The sequence below is a fragment of the Mus caroli genome, unplaced genomic scaffold (genome assembly GCF_978045245.1).
Source record: "Mus caroli unplaced genomic scaffold, Mus_caroli_1 scaffold_5, whole genome shotgun sequence".
NCBI lineage: Eukaryota > Metazoa > Chordata > Mammalia > Rodentia > Muridae > Mus > Mus caroli.
In genome coordinates, this window is record NW_028227260.1 from 4,570,609 (window position 1) to 4,594,041 (window position 23,433).

The window sequence follows — 23,433 nt, forward strand, 5'->3', positions numbered from 1 at the left end:
TCTTACCTAGTAGAAGACTAGAGCTGGATTCCTGGTACCCGTGTCAGGCAGCTCAAAACCACCTATAACTTCCAGTTCCATGGGATCAGATGTCCAATTCTGGCATTGGTGGGCACCTGTGTGCACATGTGTGTGTGCCCATTCCAACTTCTGGGTATATTTGTGATGATAGTTTTCTCAAAGTCGTGCATTATCTACCTCCGTGTTTCTTTCTATTGAGAAGGATAGTCAAGCTGCCTAATCTCCCAGAAGGCCTCAGATGTCATGAAGACTTGAATTTAGATCCCTAGCACTTATGTAAAAATTGGACATGGCTGCATTTATCTAATCCCAGGACTAGAAAGCAAAAACAGGCAGATCTTTGGAAACCGTGAGCCAGCCAACCTAACCAAAATGGCGAACTCTATGCTCTATCTCAAAGTGATACAGGGGAGCATGGTCGAACAGGACACTATACATGCTTATCTGACAGCTGCACATTTGGTCATATTGGGTAAAAGGTATTGAAGCTGTGAGAATTATGACTGAATAAGTTGTATGAAGCTCCACATATTCTAGCAATATATCTCCTAGATTAATGCTCAGAAGATTTAAAGAAAGAGGTTCATCTATGCATATGCCAAAATGCATAGCCACACAATTAATAAATATGGGGTTTCCTTTTGCTTTTGTGATATGTTTTGGAACTAGACAGAGGTTAGTAGCTGTATATCATTGTGAATACACTTAATGCTGCAAAAATACAGATGCTATATATATTTTACTATAATTTTCAAAACGACTAGTCATGTTGAAAGTGCTCAGACTTTGGACATGGTACCCTGAGTGAAGTACTAACATTATATGTGTCATGTTGCTCCCTCAGTCACAAAAAGTGAGTTTTCTCAGACAGTTGTCTACTTCCTTTGTCCTGATGGAATCACATACTCCTTTTGTGGTTGTCATCTGTAGACAACATGATGAATAGGCCTCTATGCAAAGAATATCCTCCATGCACTGCTTCTAAATTTCGATGTATTTGTGTTAGTCCCTCCATTTTTTTAACCTGAATTATACTGTGATTGATATTTGTTTTAAAAATTAAAACAGGGAAACCCTTAATGCCACATTGTACTGGTGCACTATTTTGAAAGAGGTTTCATAATCAGAGTGTATTTTTCTCAGACAAACCCAAAATGTCATGGGCTCACTCCCTACCCTGACTTCCCGTTCTCTCACATGCATACTCTGGTTCTCCTGGGTCTGAAACGATGAACAGTCACACTGGATGGCAGAGGAACTAGATTCAGGCAGGCAACTTCTGACAATGTAACACTCTGTTGTCATGTGGAAAGTTTTCCGGCGAGAACCGTGCAATTGAGGTTTATTTTTAAATCTCACTTTTTATATTGTTTGATAATGTCATACATGTGTATACTATGTCTTCCTCAAATCCTCACTCCCCTCTCTCACCTCCAGTTTTGCTCCTACCCCCCTCCACACATACTTTTCCTTCCTAACTTTATTTGTTATTTTAAAACTTGACTTGAGCTGGGCAGTGGTGGGGCATGCCTTTAATCCCAGCACTTGGGAGGCAGAGGCAGGTGGATTTCTGAGTTCAAGGCCAGCCTTGTCTACAGAATGAGTTCCAGGAAAGCCTGGGCTACACAAAGAAACCCTGTCTCAAAAAAAAACCAAAACCAAACCAAAACAAAACAAAACTTGACTTGAGAGATGACTTAGAAGTTAAGAACACTGGTTTCTTTTCCAAAGGACCCAGGTTTGATTCCCAGCCCCTACATGGTAACTCACAGCCATCTGTGACAGTTCCAGGAGATCCAACACTCTCTTCTGGATTCCATGGGCACAGTACACACATGGTACACCAGGCAATACATCTATGCATATAAAACAAAAATAAAATTTAAAAAGACCTTCATGTTCTGAGTAAGTTTACAACTTTGTGCTGGGCAGTGTTCATAGTTGTCCTTGGCTACATGCAACCTGTAGACTTTCAGGTTGAGTAGAGCATCTCAACAGAAACTCGTTAAGCCTCAATGATGCCCTTTCTCACAAGGCTGCACATTGCCTGGGTGTACTAACAAACACGTTTATCCCTAACTTGGTTCTGGAAACCAAGAAAATGTCTAAGTTTTAAGCACCTTGTCTAAAGTTGTTCCTGTGAGTTTTAAATGAACTCCCAAATCCTAACAAATGCAGTATCAGTTTCTTAACCAGCAGTCTTATCTAGCTGCTAGGGTGCCCTGACATATGTGGCAAGCTGCAATAGATGCAAAGGTCATCATTAGCCTGTTTTTCCATGTAGATTGTGTGGTATAGGGTCTCAACTATGCCTGGTGTGACAAGTGTGGCCCAATCCCTTTCATTACCTTGACTGTGGTTGCTTGCTGAATATTTAAAATATGTTTTACAAAAATAGATTTTATTTTTGTTTTCAGTGCTAGGGGTGGAATTCAGGGACTCACATATGCTCATGAAAATTCTGTGACAGAGTTTCTCAGTGAGGGCCTGCCTGGAGTTCACTAAATAGGCTAGCATGGCTTGCCAACAAGACCCAGGGATCTGCCAGTTTCTGATTCCCCAGTGCTAGGATTATAGGCATCTGCTATCATTTCTGGCTGTTTAAACATGAGCTCTGAGGATTGAACTTGGGTCCTTGTTCTTCCAAGGCAAGCATTTCCCATTGAGTCATTTCTTCAGCCTAGTGCCCAGCAATATATTCTTAGATGTTCCCTTACTTCTTTCCACAGGGTTACATCAATTGCAGACAGACTGAATGTGGAATTTGCTTTGATTCACAAAGAGAGAAAGAAAGCAAATGAAGTGGACCGGATGGTTCTCGTGGGTGATGTGAAGGACCGTGTGGCCATCCTGGTAGATGACATGGCGGACACATGTGGTACCATTTGCCATGCTGCAGATAAGTACGTGGGGTTGCTCAGAATGACAAGAGAACATCTCCTTAGGAAAGAAAAACATCCTTTTAAAATTTTATTTGTTGTGTGTATATGTGTATGTGTGTGCGTGCATGTATGTGTATGCATACATATGCATTGGGAAGGCATATGTGCTATGGTACAATGCTGGGAGTCAGAGGATGACTTTAATGAACTAATTCTCCTCTTCCACTACGAATCACACGGATTGAGCTAAGATTGTCAACCATACTTACCCACTAAGCATCCATTATTTGAAATTTAGCCTGTTTTTCTTAATTATTGCTGATGAATTGACAGTGGTGTTTTAGGCCAAAGGAAACAAACACCACCACCCCCAAAAGCCCATGGGCTTTTTTTTATTTTCCAGGTTGGACTTTCAGGTCATTTTTGAAAGTCAAGAAAGTGTTTCCCTAGAAATCAGTCCCATAAAGACAAAGATAGGATGTTTGTTTGTTCCATCATTGCTTCCTTCAGCTCAACTTTTGGGCTAGCTTCATAGCTCATGTGGCTATAAAGCTATACTTGGAAGGCAAGGAGCCTCTCCCCACTCCCTTGACCACACTTGGCTGTGGAATCCTTGTTGAGATGCTCTTGCTGTCTCACTGGTAATTTTCTGACTTGAGTACTTATACATTTTGGCACTATTGGTTGAAATCAGTGGTTCTCAACATGGAATAGTTGGTTCCCTGGATAGTATTTGACAATCTCTAAAGATGACATTGGTTGTCACATTTAAGGACATGAGGAGTGTTGCTAGTGTGTGGACCAAGGATGCTGCTAAATTTTCCTTACAATGGACAATCTAGCCCCCTGTGACAAAAAAAAAAAAGTATGTAGATATAAGTATCAGGGTTGATAATCTTTAATTTAATTGAATACAAAGCATTGTGCTAACACATACATTTAAAAGATTGTAGTTTGGGATAATAAATGCAGATGGATTTTGTCCCATCCTTTCTTTTATAGTGCACACTTTTCACTTGTAATATTGAGACAAGGTAGACTTATTTCAAGAATATTTAAATATTTGTGGACACCTAATTCTTTTGAGATAGGACCTTGCTCAGTAGCTCTGGCTTGTTTTGTCTTCCTGTCTTGGCCTCCCTAGTGCTAGGGTTACAAGTGTACACTACATCTAGTGACTTTTTGCCTTTTTTTTTTTAATGGTTTTAGAGCTTTATTGTAGAAAGGCAGGGGGGAAGAGAGAAGGTAGAAAGAGAGAGGGAGAGACCACGTGGAGAGAAGTGGGGAAGAGAGAGAGAAGGAAGGCTAGAGAGTAAGAAAGGTAAAAGCTTAGAGAGCAACTTTTTGTCTTTTATTGTGCAGGTTACTCTCAGCTGGTGCCACCAAAGTTTATGCTATTCTTACCCATGGAATCTTCTCTGGGCCAGCTATTTCCAGAATAAATAATGCTGCCTTTGAAGCTGTTGTTGTCACCAACACAATTCCACAAGAGGACAAAATGAAACACTGCTCCAAAATTCAGGTACTATCTATACCCCAGGCAGATCCATGAATCAAGGCACCTGCTTCAGACTCTTCAATATTATCCAGCCTTCTGTTTGCTAAGGCAGATGCTAGCAGAGACCAAAGTTTCTCATCCCAATGGAATATCAGTCAGCTTAGATCCCTCAGGAAGTCCAAATTTGAGAGGTGAATGGTCACTATTTGGAAATAGCAAATGAAAAAAAAAATGAGGGCAGGCAGGCAGGCAGGATGGAAGGAAATGGAGAGGACAGGAGGTTGGAATGGAATGCTGTTTGGTAGAGCACTTGCATAGCATGCATGAGTCTGGGTGTTCCAGTCTCAGCACCAAATAAAGTAGTTGTGGTGATGCATACCTATAATCCCTGCACTCAAGGAGGTGGATATAGTAAGATCAAGCGCTCAAAGTCATCCTCAAGTTCAAAGTCATCCTAGGAGGGATGAGGCATTATCTCTTTTAAAAAAATGTCAAAAGGAAAGAGGAAATGATCTATGTAGGGTGGTACGTGAAAGGTGCAGGAGTATCATGAGACCAACCTGAGCTACACAGAATCTTGTCTCACAAACAAAATGAAATAGCCACTGGGAACAATGGTAGACTGAGAGAAAGAGAAGAAATGGCAAATGAATAAAATCACAAAATAAAGATAATAAGAGAAGTAGAAAAATAGCTTGATGTAGCACTTGCCTAGCCTGGCCAACAGTGAAAAACAAAGTTGAACATAGACTTACTGTATAGGCCAACAACTCTATCCCTAGGTAAATAGTCTCCTGAAAATGGAGTGGGGGCAGAGCAACTGGCTGTACTAAGCATATATAGTGAGCTACTTCTTTATGCCCCTCCTGACTATATGTCACTTAAATGTGGAAGGGGAAAACTGACTCTGCAAAATTGTCTTCTGGCCTCCATATGCATGCTGTGGTATATGTGTGCCCAGCCACACATATCACACACACACACAGACACACACACACACACACACACAAAACTAATGATGATGATGACAGTAAATAAAAGAATTTTTAAAATCTTATTCATTAGTATTCCAAATTGAGATGTAGCCAAGTAAAAAGGTAGCTTGTATAAGATTTGCTTTATATTCTATGAAAAACATTGCCGTGTTTTCGTGTTTTATAAATGGATGCTAGGATTATAGTAAAAACTTAAGAAATAGAATGAAAGTTATAACATAAAAAAGCAGATTTGCTATATTTTCTAGAGTAAAACCTCTGCAAATGAATAAGAAAACTAAGTTTTAAACAACCAGTGTCCCAAGAAGGGACCATCTGTTGTGGGTAGGAGCACCCCTGAGTGTTCACACTGAAAATCTTCCCAAGAACGATAGTTGGCTCAGCTGGCTGTGATGTCTTTGAAGCTAAAACCCACAGTTGTTTGTCGTTCCCCAAAGAAATGACTGAAGGAGGTTTGACAAAAACGTATCATATACATTCTGGCTTTTGAGCTTTTAAAGAAATAGAACTGACTCCCTGTCTTTTGTGTTTTCCCTGTGTTATTCAGGTGATTGACATTTCAATGATCCTAGCTGAAGCCATTCGAAGAACCCACAATGGGGAATCCGTGTCCTATCTGTTCAGCCATGTCCCACTGTAGTCTGGATTGGAATATTGAAGATGGAGCAAGCCTCCTGCAACTTCTTACTGTCTTTGTCTGCCTGCTGTTTTAGCGTTAGGACTCTGCAATTCTAGGATGATCTCTGGCAAAAGCATCTGGTCTATGTCCACTCTGAGAGTCCGCTGTCTCTCCTTCTAAAGCTCAAGACTACTGCTTTCCAGTTCTGGGGGAGGGCAAAGGAAGGTGGTGCTTATTTGGTTGTTAATTGAACTGGTGTCATTGAGAACTAATCTTTTCCCTCGTTCTTTTTTAGTACTTTGAGGTAACAACTTTTAAGCCTAAAATCCCATTGTGGAAATTTGTCATACATACATTTTGAAGATGCCAAAGGTGATTTCAAATGAAAGCCTTCTGTGTAAATATATAATAATGCCTGTGGATATTTGAGGGGAAATCCTAAATAACCTTTACTTCAAAGAGAACCTTGGAAGATTTATACTATCATGAATTTTGAAATTTTGGTTTTTTTTTTTTTCTTAAAAATAACTGGGTTTATTTTATTGCCCTTTATCAGGACTGAATTTTATTGGGCCTAAGATAGCCACTGACATACTGACTTTTCTTAGTAGATATTAGACATATTAAAGACAATATAAGGCTGTATCATTTTTTAATTGCCACTTTGAAGATATGTCATAAATGACAACTTACCTGAAACTCCCAAATTATGATCAGTGATCACTGTGATTTGACCACCATTTCAGGCTGTAGTCAATGAGTTTGTGGTCACGTTGATGCACAACTTTGTCTATCCCAGGGGAATTTCTCTTTAGAATGTAGCTCATGTCCTATCACCTTATTCTCAGATGTTAGCAATAGCCTTTACTTTCCATATTCCCCAATAGTTTCTTGTTGTAGATGTCCACCAAAAGAAAGACTCCTTGAAACCCCCTCACATATTTTAGATTGATTATTATTTTATTTTTTCACATACATAAAATGGGGAGGATTTAAGAGTGTCACCAAATACACTTATTCAAACAGAGCTTAATGAGCTTGAGTTAAATGTTCTTTGGCCCTGTGTCATCAGAACTTCACCTCTAATGACTAGTTAGAATCTCTAAAGCTGCTAAAATGTAGACAGGAGAGGGTTGCAAAAACAGTGGATGCGAAAGTATATAGCTGTTCCATTAAAATAAACTTCAAAGAAATGCTTCAGAAAGCATTGTGAAGAAGAATCTCATTATGGGTGGCATTCTTGATAAAATGATCTTTTAGTGAAGTGTGGAGGTCTGTGCCCATAATCCCAGCACTTTAAAACTAATGCAGGAAGAGTACTACAAGTTTAAGGCCAGCGTAGGCTACACAGTGCGTTCCAGCTCATCTTGGCCTGTAGAGCTGAGACTGTGTCATAAAACACAAACAAACAAAAGGCAGTTCCTTATAGCATCAGTAAGTGGACAACCTATCCTTTTCCTTCTCACAAAGAAGAGGATTTGCCTGTGTACCTAAAGCTTAGGAATGCTTAAAAAAAAATTCCCCCCTTGCTGAGTATTGTAGATAAATTCCCAGCCCTAAATTCTGCAGGTAGGAAATTCCTATCCATCTAAGTAGCACACTCAACCAGCACTCTGGAACATCAGAGGAGCAGAAGTCAAATCAATGTTACAAAGTATAATTTATGTTCCTATAGAGACTGGCATTTTGATAATACTGTATTTGTAACTGTTCTGAAGCAAGTGGTTCCTATAACCTGGGATGCTCAGCTCTGTGGTACAGTCTGTCTCAGGCATGGTTAGACATGTGTCAAAACTTGTTTGAGATGATGCAGCTGTTACTTCTGATAATGTGCGATGTCTTAATTTCTTGGGTTTTATGGCTGTGCTGAAGACATTCTTGTGCATACCCACATGGAGATAGCTCAGTGTGTGTGTGTGTGTGTGTGTGTGTGTGTGTGTGTGTGTGTGTGTGTGTGTACACATGTCCCAAAGCATTGGCATGACAAAAGCCAGTTGGTAATCATTTTATCTAAGATATTTAAAGCTTAATGTGTATCATGGATCTTAAAATAATAATCTTCAGTTTTAAAACCCTGTCATAAAAATCTGCCTGACTGTCTCTGAATTTGAGAACCAATGGTTTCTGTCCTTACTAGACCTGAGTTAGTATTTTAAAGTATCTCTGAATATATTTGTGAACAAATTAGACTGGACTGGGCCTTATACAGTGGAAATATGGTTTTAAGTATTGATGGTTTCAGTTTGGCTAAAATGACGAAGGCTGCCTCATGAGCAGTCTTATTTCAGAACTTTCTTGTTCCTTGCTGCTTGTGGTAAAGAAACATAATGGAAATCACCAAATAGATCAGCTCTGTCCAACTCTATGAAAGGAGAGCATGTTAGTCATATCTACCCAAAAAGGGGAGCCAGGAAATAGTGAATATACCAAAGTTGTTTATCCTCCACATAATTTTATTAGTTAACTGATAGATGTTCATATGCTAACTTTCCTTTGTTAGATACAATGTCGACTAAATTCAGGACATTTCTTGCAGCGCTTGCCCTGGTTTTAGAGACTAGATTATTTTGAGATCCGGTGCCATTTACTAAGAAATTTCAATAAAATCATGCTGACTACTTTCTTTCATAGTTCATGTCATCATTTTGGAATTCTGTTTTTGGATGAAATGATCTGCTGATGAAGTGCCTGAGAATGTTCATTACTATAAGTTAACAATCCAGTTTGCAAAAGGAAAGGAAAGCCAGAAATAATTAAAACATCCTCTTTATGACTTTTTCTTTGTGAAGGACTTATTGGCTATCTTCTCTCACAAGGCACCATCGATGCTCCACAGAACACATCCAAATTGATCATTCTAGATATTATCTTTCAAACTAAAGACCAGGAGTGGGGAGATGGTACCTGCCACCAAGCTAACCTGAGGTTAGTCCCTGGAACCCACATGGTGGGATGTACTGGCTAGTTTTGTGTCAACTTGACACAGCTGGAGTTATCACAGAGAAAGGAGCTTCAGTTGAGGAGATGCCTCCATGAGATCCAACTGTAAGGCATTTTCTCAATTAGTGATGAAGGGGGAAAGGCCCCTTGTGGGTGGGACCATCTCTGGGCTGGTAGTCTTGGGTTCTATAAGAGACCAGGCTGAGCAAGCCAGTAAAGAACATCCCTCCATGGCCTCTGCATCAGCTCCTGCTTTCTGACCTGCTTGAGTTCCAGTCCTGACTTCCTTTGGTGATGAACAGCAGTATGGAAGTGTAAGCTGAATAAACCCTTTCCTCCCCAACTTGCTTCTTGGTCATGGTGTTTGTGCAGGAATAGAAACCCTGTCAAAGACATGGGAGGAGAGAGTTGTCTTCTAACCACCACATGGAAATGTAGCATGCGAATGCCTACCTCCACACACCCTTATATCCATACATTGCTACAGTGTATTATACATCACTACAGTATATTGTACATACAATTATCCAAAAAGTAGAGAAACTCACTATCCATGTATTGGAACAGTCCAAACTTAAGTGCAGACTGCATAGAAGTTGTCCATGTACTTTGTTTTAAAGGATGCCCAAAAGGGTTTCTGTCCTTTTAGAACATGCCCTCTCACACCCTGTTCTGTGATGCTTTAAATTTTGCTTGTGGGAACAAAATAATTGCATGTCTTTGTTGTGTGAATCTGTGTATCTGCCCATCTGTCTGTGTACATGTTCATGTGTGAACATGGATGTGAATGCCAGAGGTTGAGCTGGGATTGGGTTTCTTCCTCAGTTCTCCCCTGCCGTATTTATTTATTTATTTATTTATTTATTTATTTATTTATTTGACATCATCTCTCACTGAACCTGGAGCTTACTAATTTGGCTCTACTAGCTGACCAGTGAGCTCTAGAAATCTTCTCTCTCCAGTGCTAGGATTAACAGGCAAACTGCTACCACACCGTTTTTTACATGAGTTCTGGGGACACAAACTCGGGTCCTCATGCTTCTGTGCAGCACGTGCCTTATAGACTGTGCCAGTTCTCTAGCCTCAGGACAAGATACACAGTTATTTTCTTGGATGTATGGGAAGTGCTTGAGTTAAAGTGACACCCAAAGAAAGGCCTTAAAAATCACCAGACAGCCAGGCGTGGAGTACATGCCTTGACTCCCAGTACTCAAGAGGTGAAGACAGACTGATCTCAAGGCCAGATCGGTCTACATAGTGAGCTCCAGGACAGCCAAGGCTACAAACATGGGTTTCTATCTCAGAAAACAAGCAAGCAAAACTACTATGCATTATAAAGAACTGTCACCAGGTCTGTGAGGAAAGAACACCATAAGGTTACTTAAAAGGAGACTTACTGCAAAAGAGGTTTACAGTGGTACCCAAGAATGCGGCCCCATCTTGGAAGTGTTTCATTCCTCATAGAAGTCCCCTCTAATCCACCCATGAACTCCAGGCATCAGACCAAATGAGGTAGAGATAGTTGAAGGCTGAGAAATTTGGAGCGTTGAATCTAGTCAGGAGTTCAATAAGGGCTTAGTGAAGGTACCACTGCTAGAGGTGGTCAACTGCTGTAGAATTGTCCAGAATGCAATATCCATTTTCCATCACAGACTGAGTGGTTCATGGTGTGTTTGAAGGGGGGTAGCCAATGTAGATGGGGGCTTGGAGTAGAAACATGACCATATCCTCCATCTAAATTGTGTGTCTAAGTCAACAGATTACTTACAACTGATGAGCTTGTGGACCTTGTGGGTCTAGGCAGATGACTCAGCACTCAAGACTGCTTGATATGCGAGTATGAGGGCCCAAGGTCATTCCTAGCTTGTTTATAAGAAGCCAGATGTGGCCACTCCAGCACTCTAAGGAGTGGATACAGGAAGGTAATGGGGCTTTGCTTGGCTGCCAGCCTAGCTCCAGATTCAGTAACCTGTCTAAAAGGAATAAATCAGTGACAGAGCAGGACACTTGATCTCACACAGACAAATGATCAGATTTTATCCTAACTTTAAATTTTAGAGCAGCCATTGTAACTATATCTTCAAATGGGTCAAAGACAGGAAGAAGAGAGGCAGTCATTAGTTTTGTGAGTGTTTAACCTAAAATGGGATACAACTTCCTAGCCTACCACTGTAGGAGTAAGTCCTTGGTTTTCTCACATGCTTGTCTGAGTCAAAGGTAGTGCTGAGGCAATAACAAGTAGCTGCACGTGGTCAACACTCCCAGTGGGCTGCAGAAATGGTGGGTAGGGATGAACTTGTGACCATGGAGATGCTGCTCCGCCAAGGCCTTGTACAAGCTGGTTGTGCTCCAGGCTTCTGTCACCATCCTATGAGAGGTACGGTTGAAAGGGATGCCCACTTGAGTTCTGTGGCCAAAAGATGAATCAGCTAAACTCATTTCACAGTTTAAAAGCATGATAAAATGAGAAATAAGAATGCCTGAAGAGGGAAAGCTGTGGGAAGTGCCCTCAATTGAGAATGTGGCAAACTGGAGTCTGATCCTGACATGTGACCTCATGACAAGTGTCGGTAGTCCTGTGAGACTTAAATGTCCGTGAAAAACTCATATAAGGAAAGACCATTACCAATGCCCCAGCAATTTTATCATTCTAGCTTTACTTGAAATAGTTGGACCCACTGAAGACTGGTTCCAATAAGGGATGATAGAAAGTTACTTCTCTGCCTTCCTCTATTGAGTGGCCAACTCATTTTGGTTTGTCTGGGACTTTGAAGTGTAGGTCTGATATCTCTGGAAATGTCAGTGAGAAACCTGGGACAATTGATTGCCATAGTGCCCTTTCTTTTAAGGCAGGAAGTTATGGGCTCCCAGCACTGTTGTTTAGATATGGAAATACATGTAGCTGATGCAGATGGAAGGTGGAAGTTATTCTAAATGTGTTAGGTATATTGTTTGGAGAAGGATATGTATGCATTGAACATACAGGTGAAGAAACCAGGCTGTCAGGTACACAATTACAAGGAGTGTGTGTGTGTGTCTGTGTGTGTGTTTGTGTGTCTGTGTGTATCTGCCTGAAATCAAAATGGGAATCTGAGTGTACTAAACTGTCTACTATGTTTGCATGGCTCAATAGTAGGCAATGGTGGTGGTTTTAATGAGAATGGCTCCCATAGGCTTATATATTTAAGTGCTTGGTCTCCAGTTGGTGGAACTCTTTAGGAAGGAAGAAGAGGTATGGCTTAGTTGGAGGAAGTTATCACTGGTGGTAAATTTTGAGGTTTGAAAAGCTCCTGCCATTTCAACATTCCCAGTCTCTCTCTCTCTCTCTCTCTCTCTCTCTCTCTCTCTCTCTCTCTCTCTCTCTCTCTCTCTCTCTCTCTCTCTCTCTCTCTCTCTTCCCTCCCTCCCTCTCTCCCTCCCTCCCTCCCTTCCTCCCTCTCTTCCTCCTTCTGCCTCCATGGTGATCATGGACTCACCCTCTGGAACTGTAGGCCCCCATTAAATTCTTTCTTCTATAAGTTGCCTGGGTCATGATATCTTTTCACAGAAACAAAAAAAAAATAACTATGACAGCGTTCATTAATCATATTTAATAACTTCAAGGAGAAGAAATATTTAAAATGAGCAATATTATCAATGGATAAAGAATGATTTATATCCAAATGAATACTTGTTTTAGAACTTTTTCTTAGCATATTAGACTTTCTCTTATTTAATGTTCTAAAAGTATGAACTGGGGTATGGTTCAGTTGATAGGTGCTTGCCTAGCATGCAGAAAACCTTGGGTACAAGCTCTGTAAATCCACAATCAGGTATGATGGAACAGGAGACATGTCTGTAATTGCAGGATATAGGAGGCTAATTAAGAGGATAAGAAGTTCAAGGCCACTTTTGGTTACATAGTAAATTTCAGGTACCCCTGGGCTACATGAAACCCTGTCATAAAAAAATTAATAACACAACATTTATAAACTGTGAAGTATTAGAAAGGGAAAAAGGGTTTCTAATATAGCATGTTCCAGAACAGCCAGGACTACATACAAAGACCCTGTCTCCAAGCAATAGCACCAACAACAATAATAGTAAATAAGATAAGGTTTATGGGTATGTGTGAGTGTCTTCATGTATATATGGCATCAACTGCCTGCCTGGTGACCTTGGAGGCCAGAAGAATGCATCAGATCCCCTGGAACTGGATTTATGAATAGTTATGAGCTGCCTGATGTGGGTGTTGGGAACTACACCTAGATCTTCAGCAAAAGCAGCAAGGGCTCTGAACAATTGGCCAATTTATCTAGTCACTGTGTAGTGTTGTTTTGTTTTGTTTTTGTTTATGAAGCAAAGTTCTCAGTATTTTGTGCAGGCTGGGTGGGAACTAGTGAACTTCCTGTCTCTGCTTCCAGAATCCTGAGACTGCACAGGGCTCTTCAGTGCCCAACTGAGGCTTCGTGGTCATTGATGCTTATAATCCAGCATCCTTCAAAGAATCAGAAACAACAGATCTTGACGTATTGATTCCCTTACAGGGATATTATAGAAATCCCAAGAGGTGGGTTATTAATCATGGTTTCTAATGGACTACGCTTCTCAGTATTCATGTCATTATGGACTGACTGCCTTCTCATATTGAGTTTGGCCGCGGGTAACAAATAAAATACTATCAAGCACGAGGTAAGCAAATATGTAGTATATGCTGGTACACCAGAGCTAGTTTCTCTTAAAATACTTGCTGTTAAGAGCTGGCCACCATAACAAGAAGTCCGAGTTATACACATTGAAAGAGAAGTGATCATGTAGTCAAAGCAGCTAGAATACAGGTCTGGCACCAACCCACCCATCTCCTTGTTTCCCAAACCCCTGCCCAGAAGCAATAGACAGAGGGACTCCTGAAAGACCACAACTGTGACCAACTGAAAAGCTCACAGCACAGCTGTGACCAACACTGTGGAATTAGGAACAAACTGGTACTGTGGTAAGACCCTAAGATTTGTGTTGGTTTTTACACATCAGCAGATAAGCAAAATATGACCTTATGCAATATGAGTTGGAACATCAAATATGGGAAAGAAATCCTTAAACTCAGAACTTGATAAATTGCTACAGTCCTGGCTGATTCCATAACTTGCAGTGAAGTATGAAGGTGAACCATTGAATGAAGACTCAAGGTCCTGGAGAGAGTGCTTGGCAGTTAAGAGCACACACATTCTTGCAGAGGCCCTTGGTTCAGGTTGCAGCACTAATGCTGGGTACCTTACAACCACATGTGACTCCACTTGCAGGGCCTCCTATTGCTAGCTGCTGGCCTCCCACATAGCACTCATGTGCACAAAGCTGGCATATACACATAATGAAAAAAATTTTAAAGAGATAGGAGTCTAGCTTATTGATAAATCTATTTTTCTCTAAGGATTAGCTTCCTTCTGGGCAAATGAGGGTTAACAGCTGCTGCCTCCCAGCTCTTCTGTGTTTACATTTACATGGGTGATGGTACCTCTGATTCCATGGAGGTGTCAACAGGATGAAGACAGTGCTTGAAAGGCAAACTGAAGCATAAGAGTTTTCAAAGGGTTGAGTCCAATAAACAAGATTTTATACCTCAGAAGCTCCAAGCCAGAGTGACTCAGGAACTCTACAGAAGGAATACAAAAAAGAAACAAAAGTTCCGTAGGATAACCACCAAAATAAAGGGATGTAACTGTTTGCCTGGTTAAACATTAACAAGACTGCTTGGCTTAACTGAAAATGTATTGACTACTTCTGATTGAATAAGCTTAAGTTCTCACTTTTAGGATTGTGGTCCCGATGGATCAAACCCACATTCATGTTCATGTTAGGCGATTAATTGCCCTGTCACTGTAATGTGGCCCTAAACCCTGATTTCCTTTAATATGTGCATTTTCAAGAAACAGCTAAGTTTCACCTATTATTGTCATTTCATCCCAAAATAGCCTTTCCTTTCTTTGAAACCAAGTCAGCTAGCTACTCTATGATTTGTATCAGGGGCCTTCAAACATCTGTGCCTTCAGACTCATTTGGTGAACTCCCATTTGTATTTAGGACTAGCCTTCAGTCCTAAAGAAGATGTGTGTTACGTTAATTTGCATGTCCTGCCACAGTCTTCTTCACAGCACTTTCATTTCTTAGTAAAATGAAACTTAACAGAAGAACTAAGCATCAGGGTACTTCACATTGCAGTTTACAGGAGGCATAGCAAACAAAAGACAAAATTAATTATGACAATGGAGCTTTACAATTCTAAAAGAAATACACCATACATGAAGACTTGGGTAGTTTGTGTTCCTCTTTCATATCCCATTTGCAAAGAGCATGCTTAAGGTAACTGCAAATATTTCATATAGGAGATTATTATGCTTTAAATGTCCTAAGATATATCTAACTAATGAGGTCAAAACTCTGGAACTGTTATGAAAACAATGTGGTGTGTGAGTGTGAGTGTGTGTGTGTTTGCCTGCATGTTGTTGAGTGAGAGCCTCATATTGTGGCTCAGGATGGCTTATGTTGGAATTAGAGGAGAAAGTCACCATGCTCAGGTCTAATGTTTGTCATCGAACATCTTCTGGCTAATATCACCAGAGAGCAGAAACAACTACAGGAACAGTCATTAAAAAATGGTACCTGTCTGTTTCTCACAGGTTCTCCCAAATCAGGCAAGGGGCAAGGGGTGTGTGTGTGTGTGTGTGTGTGTGTGTGTGTGTGTGTGTGTGTGAGTGTGTGTGTGTGTGTGTGTGTGTGTGTGTGTGTGTGTGAGAGAGAGAGAGAGAGAGAGAGAGAGAGAGAGAGAGAGTGAGAGAGAGAGAGAGAGAACAAGGTCATCTATTCATTGTATCCACTTGAGCGATTCAATTACCAAGTTTGTGTAGTTGGTCATCAGAAAATAATTTCTTCAGCTTTAAGAAAGCATGTATCACTGTAGCTCTTTTCTTTCTAAATGACTTTTAATTACACTATATATTTCCTCCTTTCCTCCATCCAGTTTCTCTGATGAACCCCCTCTGGTTTTCTCTTAGATGCATAGCTCCTTTATATAAAATTGTTACATACGTACCTAAATACATAGATACAACCTGCTTAGTCTGTACAGTGTTACCTTGTATGTATATAATCTCAGAGCTTGCATAGCCAATTGGAGGTTCTTCCCTAGGGAAGACTATTTTTCCACTCTTCACGTTCCCCCTGTTGCTTAAAATTCTTTATCTAGGGTAGAGGCTCTACAAGTTTTCCCCTTTCATATTGATGTCATCATGGTTGTTTGGGTCTTCCTTAGCCATACATGGTGATGAAAATTCATAGGTGTAGTCTCTCTAAAGTCTCTTTCTCTCCCTTTCTCTCTCTGTCTCTCTTCTCTCTCCCTGCTTCCCTCCCTCCCTCCCTTCCTTGCCTTTCCTTTTTTATTTCCTCCCTATTCCCCCCCCCTATACTTTTGAAATATCTTATACTGTAGCCCAGACTAGCCTTGAACTCAAAATGCTCCTGCCTTGGCCTCCTGAGCTCAGTGACAATAGTCATACATTTCTATAACAGGCTTCAGGTATGCTTTTCTGAACCACATGGGTGTTCACTTCTGGACCAAGTACAAAAACTGGGAGTCACTCAGACATAGGGCTTTGTCCCTAGACATAAATTTGTTCAGTTACTACTCTGGGTGTGGTTCAATTATGACTTTCCATCCAGGTTTTAATTTCTAGATTAAAATATAACCCTCAAATAGTACAGACAGACAAAATGTAGGATATCCAATTAAATGGGAATTTTAGATAAGCAGCAGATACTTTTTATATGGACGTATGTCTCAATTTGCTTAATTTGGGCAATTCTGCACTGAATGTTTCCTAACTGGGGGCTGTTTTGTAACTGTTTTGGGTCTCCATATACAAGGGAAGAGACTTAGAAGAGAAAACATGAAGCGTTCTAAAGAGCACGAAGCCTATACTCACAAAAATAGATCTCTCCCTTCTCAAGCCAATGGCTTCTCTTGTGTTAACTCCACTGCAGAATATTTGACCAATGCTACAGAACCCATCACTCAAACTAGGAGCACCAACTCATGCTACAGAAGACTTTCCCCATGCCTAGAATTTTTGTGCTGTTGGGAACTCTGTCTTCCAGGTATGGTGTGTCTGCTGCTGTCTTGAAATCAGAGCAGATGTGAGAATCCACATGACATTCTCACAAAATAGCCCATTCACATTCACTCATCAAGGAGGGCGTTCATGGGCTACACAAGATCCTCCCCTCCTCAATGATCTAGAAATTAACAATTGCTGGAGACAGAAGGACACTTCTTCAGTGGTATAGCTGTTCATAAGTTGTTTGTGCTCCAGTAAGAAACCCTTCACCCATGTTTCTGTAAACAACCCCAGTTACATTCATTCTTTCACCTGGGTAGCCTTGGGTTCAGTGGTTGCATTGGTCTGTCATCAGTGCCCTGTAAGGTGTGGCTAGACTTTAATGCCTAGCTCCCTGGGAAAAGTCATGTGAGAACTGTATTAAGTGGTTTGTGATGCCAACAATAAAAAACTATGCTCTAGTTCCTTTTCTGTCGCTGTGATACAATGTTATGACTAATATCAGGTTGTGGGAGGAAAAGGTTTATTTGGCTTAAATTTCCAGGTCACAATCCATCATTGAAGGAGGACAGAGCAAGAACTCAAGCATCAATTTGAAGCAGAAACCATGGAAGAATGCTGCTTGCTGATCTGAGGCTCATGCTTAGCTTTCTTCTATAGTCCAGGAACACCCACCCAGGGAAGGGTGCCGCTAACAGGGTTCTGATACCGCCAACATCAACTAACACTGAAGGCAATGCACCACAGACATACTCACAAGGCAATCTATCTAAGAAATGCTCAATTCAAACTCCCTTCTCGGATAACTCTAAGCTGTGTCAAGTTGACAGTCAAAATTAACTAGAACATTATCCATATGTCCATAATAAAGGAAAGATGAATCATACTGTAGACTGTTCAGGCCAAGGGGTATTCTGTGGCTGTGATGAAAAGCTACAGAACTTATAGGATAGATGCTCTCCAGATTGAAGTATAAAAGGAATTTCAACTAAAAAGCCAAGAATTAAACAAAGCCCATGCTAGCAAATATAGTTTATAAGAAATGGGGATGCAACTATGTCTGAGATGCTGGAGAGCTGGCTCAGTGGGTAAGAGTGCTTGCTTTGCAAACATGAGGACCTGAGTTTCAATCTCCAGCACCTATGTAAAAATTTAGGCATGGCTGTGCATGCTTGTAACTGCAAAATTGTGAGACAGAAGCAGGCAGGTTCCAAGAGCTCCCTAGCCAGCCAGATAAGATGGAATGGCAAGCTTCAAATTCAGTGCCTTATCTCAAGACAATAAGGCAAAGAGGATAACAACCAGTATCCTGTTCTTGCCACTGTGAAATGTGAAAAAGGTCATTGCTTTGTATTTACCCAGGAGATTCATTCAACCCACTGTTCTGTCTATATCTGTCCGTCTGTCTGCCTGTCTGTCTGTCTTCTCTTTTCTTTTTTATTATTTATTTACATAAGTACTCAATTGATTTATTCACTATAAAAGCATTTTATGATTATTTTATGCTAAAACAGACACAGACCAATAGAATAGAATGGGGAACTCAGAAATAAAGCCACATAACTATGATCTCCTGATTATGGACAAATATATAAAAATTATACTTGAGAGGTTAAAACAAAAAACAAAAAAAAAACTCTATACAGATGGTTCTGGGAAAGCTAGATATCAATTTGCAGCAGAAGGCAAATAGATCTCCATGTCTCACACTGTGCAAAGACCAACTCCAAATGGGTCAAAGACCTTAATGTAAGAGATGGACTTAGAGCTGGTAGAGAAAAGAAAAAAAAAAAAAAGAGGAGAGAACTCATTTTAAGACATCCTTGTAGTCAAGAACTTTCTGGTCTGGAGAGATGGCAGAGCTGTTCAAAGGACTGGCTGCTCTTTCAGAGAACCTGGGTTTGATTTCCAGCATCCACATACCCCCTTACAATCACCCCCTGTAATTCTAATTTCAACACTCTCTTCTGGCTTCTGTAGGCCACTAGGCAAGCAGGTACTATAAAGATATAAGGCAGCTTATATACATGCAATAAGAACTAAACATTTTTAAAAAGAAGTTTGTGAGTAGAGTTCTAGTTGATTAAGAAATAGAGCCAACAATTGATAAATAGGAATTTGTGAAATTAAAACAAACAAAGAAAGAAACAGCTCTGCACAGCAAAGGAAACAAAGAAAATCCATAGAGGAGGGAGAAATCTGTGTTAGCTAAACGCCTAACATAGTGTACTGGCTAGTTTTGTGTCAACCTGACACAGGCTGGAGTTATCACAGAGAAAGGAGCTTCAGTTGGAAGTGCCTCCATGAGATCCAGCTGTAAGGCATTTTCTCAACTAGTGATCAAGGGAGGAGGTCCCCTTGTGGGTGGTGCCATCTCTGGGCTGGTAGTCTTGGTTCTATAAGAGAGCAGGCTGAGTAAGCCAGGGGGAGCAAGCCAGTAAAGAACATCCCTCCATGGCCTCTGCATCAGCTCCTGCTTCCTGACCTGCTTGAGTTCCAGTCCTGACTTCCTTTAGTGATGAACAGCAATGTGAAAACGTAAGCTGAATAAACCCTTTCCTCCCCAACTTGCTTCTTGGCCATGATGTTTGTGCAGGAATAGAAACCCTGACTAAGACACATAGGATTAACATCCAGAGGATACAAAGAACAAGAACTCAAGCAACTTAGTCAATAGTGGACTAATTGAATGAGCATATGCCTATCAAAAAATGAAATGCAAATAACCAGTCAAAATATGAAAAGGTACTCAACTTTGTTATCCACCAAGAAACAGAAATAAAAACTACATGGGATCCCACCTGATCCCTGTCAGAATGGACCTTCTCAAGAAAACATACAGTAAAGAACAGGGAGAATAACAGCAAAAGGCAACCATTATCCACAGCTGACAGGAATGTGAACTAGCATTGTCACTATGCTGATAAGCCATTTGGAGATCCCCCTCCTCCTCAAGAAAAACAAAACAAGACAAAAAAATCACCCAACCAGCCAAAACAAAACTAGAACTATTATGTGGCCCACCTACACCATTTCTGGATATTTATCCAAAAGACTTCAAGTCAACATATTGCTGAGACACTTGAACATCAGCACTTACTGCAGTACTGTCTATAAAAGCCAAGTTGTGGAATCAACCAAGATGTCTATCAACAGAGGAGTGGCTAAAGGAAATGTGGGTATATATGCACAGTGTGATTTTTCTTTCAATTAATTATTAAAAAGAATGGAGTTGTGTCAATTTTAGGAAAAAGGATGCAACTAGAGATTATCATATTAAGGGAATTATATCAGTCCCCAAACAACAAATGTTGCAAGTTTTCTTCCCTTTATCCACCCCAGACTTTATGGACACATAGAATCACATGTACACAGATGACTTGAATGTAGAAGTGAAACTATCTGGGCAACAAGGGGACTAATGGGAGGGGAAGGAAGGAGAAAGGGGATGGTAATGGAGGGTGAGGGTGAGTATGTACAAGTACCTTATACACTTGCAGCAGAAATGAAGAAGAAAACAGATGCTTTACTGACTCTGAACGACACAGAAGGCTGCACTTGTTTAAACTAGTTAATTTAACCAGGTAGTGGCTTCAGTTAGATTACTGGACACTTCAATCAATGAATCTGCCTGATGCTCTTTCTCTCAAAATTCGTACTTGTTTTGATATGCATGATCGCTTTCATCATCAATAGAGAGCAATTTCTTAATCACCCATTATGAACAAGATTTGTGGGACTGTAATGCCATTGGGTAACTAAGAGATGTGAATCAAGAATAATAGTAACACAAGGAGTCAGCATATAAAATATCATAATCTCTCAGGACCTTGGCATGGAAGTCCTTAATGCATTGTTTCTGATTGTACAGCATTATCTTTCTCTTTGTGGGTAAGTAATTAGATTTCACTTTTAGTCTTTCATGGACTCAGTTTTCCTTCCTTCCTTCTGTGCTTCCTTCCTCCCTCTCTTTCCACCCTCCTTCCTTTCCTCCCTCCTTCCTTCTATCATCCTTTTCTTCTTTGACAAAGCTTTTTCTTACACAGCTCAAGTTGGTCTAGAACTGCCCTGCCTTCTAAGTACCAAGATTACAGGCATGTGGCTGCTCCATCTTTTCAAGACACCAGATGTTGCCATTTGCTGTTGTCTGTATACTTAGAAGGACTTTCTCACTTCAAAATTATAATTTCTCTATGGTTTCATTTCCTATTTCATTATGTTATGTGCACGAGTGTTTTGTCCATATACATGTATTCATACCACATGTGTGCCTGGTGCCCACCCGAATAGGTCAGAGGAAAGGACTTGGATGCCTTGGGAGTTACAGATGATTATGAAATTCTATGATGGTCCTGGGGATCGCAACCAGTTCTTCTGAAACAACAGCCAGTGCTTTGATCCACTGCACCAACTCTCCAGCCCTCTTATGGTTTCTTTTCGTACTCTCAATAGGCTGTGTCTTGTGTTTAAAGACATTTTGGACTCTAAGAAAGGAATTGAGTGTAATAAATATCCTTACTGTTTTCTTTTTTTTTTTTTTTTGTTTTTTTTTGTTTTTTTGTTTTTCGAGACAGGGTTTCTCTGTGTAGCCCTGGCTGTCCTGGAACTCACTTTGTAGACCAGGCTGGCCTCGAACTCAGAAATCCGCCTGCCTCTGCCTCCCGAGTGCTGGGATTAAAGGCGTGCGCCACCACGCCCGGCTCCTTACTGTTTTCTAAACTCCAGGCCAGTTGCCTGAGTCATCTGTGTAATCTCTTTTGCCATTGAAGTGACTTTAAGACCCCTAATGTGAGCTGTTACCTAATTCTGGCTTAGCTGTTACCTTGCTAAGTTGGAGTCATGCTTCTTTAGCATTGCAGCACTATGAAAATGGATTCATAGATCTAGGGGAGAAGCCTTCAACTTAGCATTTTTTCATTCATAATTACCTGGCTGTTCAGCAATGTGATTTTACCCTACCAGATTCAAACTCAGAACACTTGGTGATGTGCCCTTCATTATTCAAAAGAAGATGACATTCATGAATAATGTTGCCTCATATTATTAAATAAAACGGACTGACTCCCCCAAATGCCCCATTTGAAGTCAATCTGGCAAGTTTCACATGAAATCCTGTTGGTATTTCATTAAGATTGCACAGCAACTACAAATCAATTTAAGCAAAACTTGTATTTTTTTTTTCACGGTACTGTGGTCACTCTCTCCAGTACCAATATATTTCATGTCACTTACGTGTTTACAGCTTCTACAGCCGTGACAGGAAACTGATAATCTAGTTCGTTTTAGAAACTGATGAGTTCAGCACAGTGGATATGTAGTTGGGCTGGATTTAAGGAAATCAGAAGGGATGACACAGCAGTTCAGAGAAGAGCATTCCCAGTCTGAACTCAAAGTAGCAAAGGCAAGGAGCACTTACTAACATTTAGTGGGGAGGGGACAACACCATAGGAGAGACAAGAACATCAGTAGATAAGAGTTACAACCAATCCCAGCCAAATAGAGGGAAGAAGCAATGGAGAGAGAGACTCTATCCTCCTATGTACAGCTATGACTTCTCTTTGCAGAAACCCAATCAGAAGGCAGCAGCTAGCAAGCTGTTGTTTGTATAGCTCAGGCTCCAACCTCCCTTATCTGTCACACCACCCACATTCCTTGCATGCTTTTCCTGTCATTTCTTTCCCCCCTACACACTTTAGATTCTCCTGCTTTAATGGCCTCCCCCTTCCAGAACCAGTTCAGATCAGTTGTTCTTTCTATATGAAAAGGCTGTTAATTTTTACATATGGCCCCAGTTTTCCCTTGTTAGGGGCCATACTCACTGAAAGAAAACTTTAATTCCCTTAAAAACCATTGCATACACTAGCAAGATTTTGCTGAAAGGACCCAGATATAGCTGTCTCTTGTGAGACTATGCCGGGGTCTAGCAAACACACAAGTGGATGCTCACAGTCAGCTATTGGATGGACCACACGGCCCCCAATGGAGGAGCTAGAGAAAGTACCCAAGGAGCTAAAGGGATCTGCAACCCTATAGTTGGAACAACATTATGAACTAACCAGTATGCCCCGGAGCTCGTGTCTCTAGCTGCATATGTATCAGAAGATGGCCTAGTCGGCCATCAGTGGAAAGAGAGGCCCATTGGTTTTGCAAACTTTATATGCCTAAGTACAGGGGAACGCCAGGGCCAAGAAGTGGGAGTGGGGGGGGGAGGGAAGAGAGTGGGGGGAAGGGCATGGGGGACTTTTGGGATAGCATTGGAAATGTAAAAGAAGAAAATACCTAATAAAAAAAGGAAAAAAAACATTAATTTTCATCATTGCTCATGAAAGGCAGAAGCAGAGGGTACCATCTGGCTTGTTTCAGTGGTAAGTTTATTTCTGGTGCTACTGGC

At 40.7% G+C, this 23,433-nt stretch overlaps 1 protein-coding gene across 2 annotated transcripts in view; it reads left to right on the top strand.

The window, feature by feature from the left end:
* The window catches only part of Prps2 (phosphoribosyl pyrophosphate synthetase 2), a 37,094-nt gene extending 29,115 nt beyond the window's left edge, over positions 1-7,979 (top strand). For both annotated transcript variants that reach the window (XM_021152857.3, XM_021152858.3), the window contains exons 5-7: positions 2,751-2,924; positions 4,266-4,425; positions 5,944-7,979. In XM_021152857.3, the coding sequence (XP_021008516.1) occupies positions 2,751-2,924; positions 4,266-4,425; positions 5,944-6,036 (427 nt within the window). In that variant the 3' untranslated portion in view covers positions 6,037-7,979. The remainder of the gene's footprint in view (positions 1-2,750; positions 2,925-4,265; positions 4,426-5,943) is intronic.
* The last annotated feature ends 15,454 nt before the right edge of the window (positions 7,980-23,433 follow it).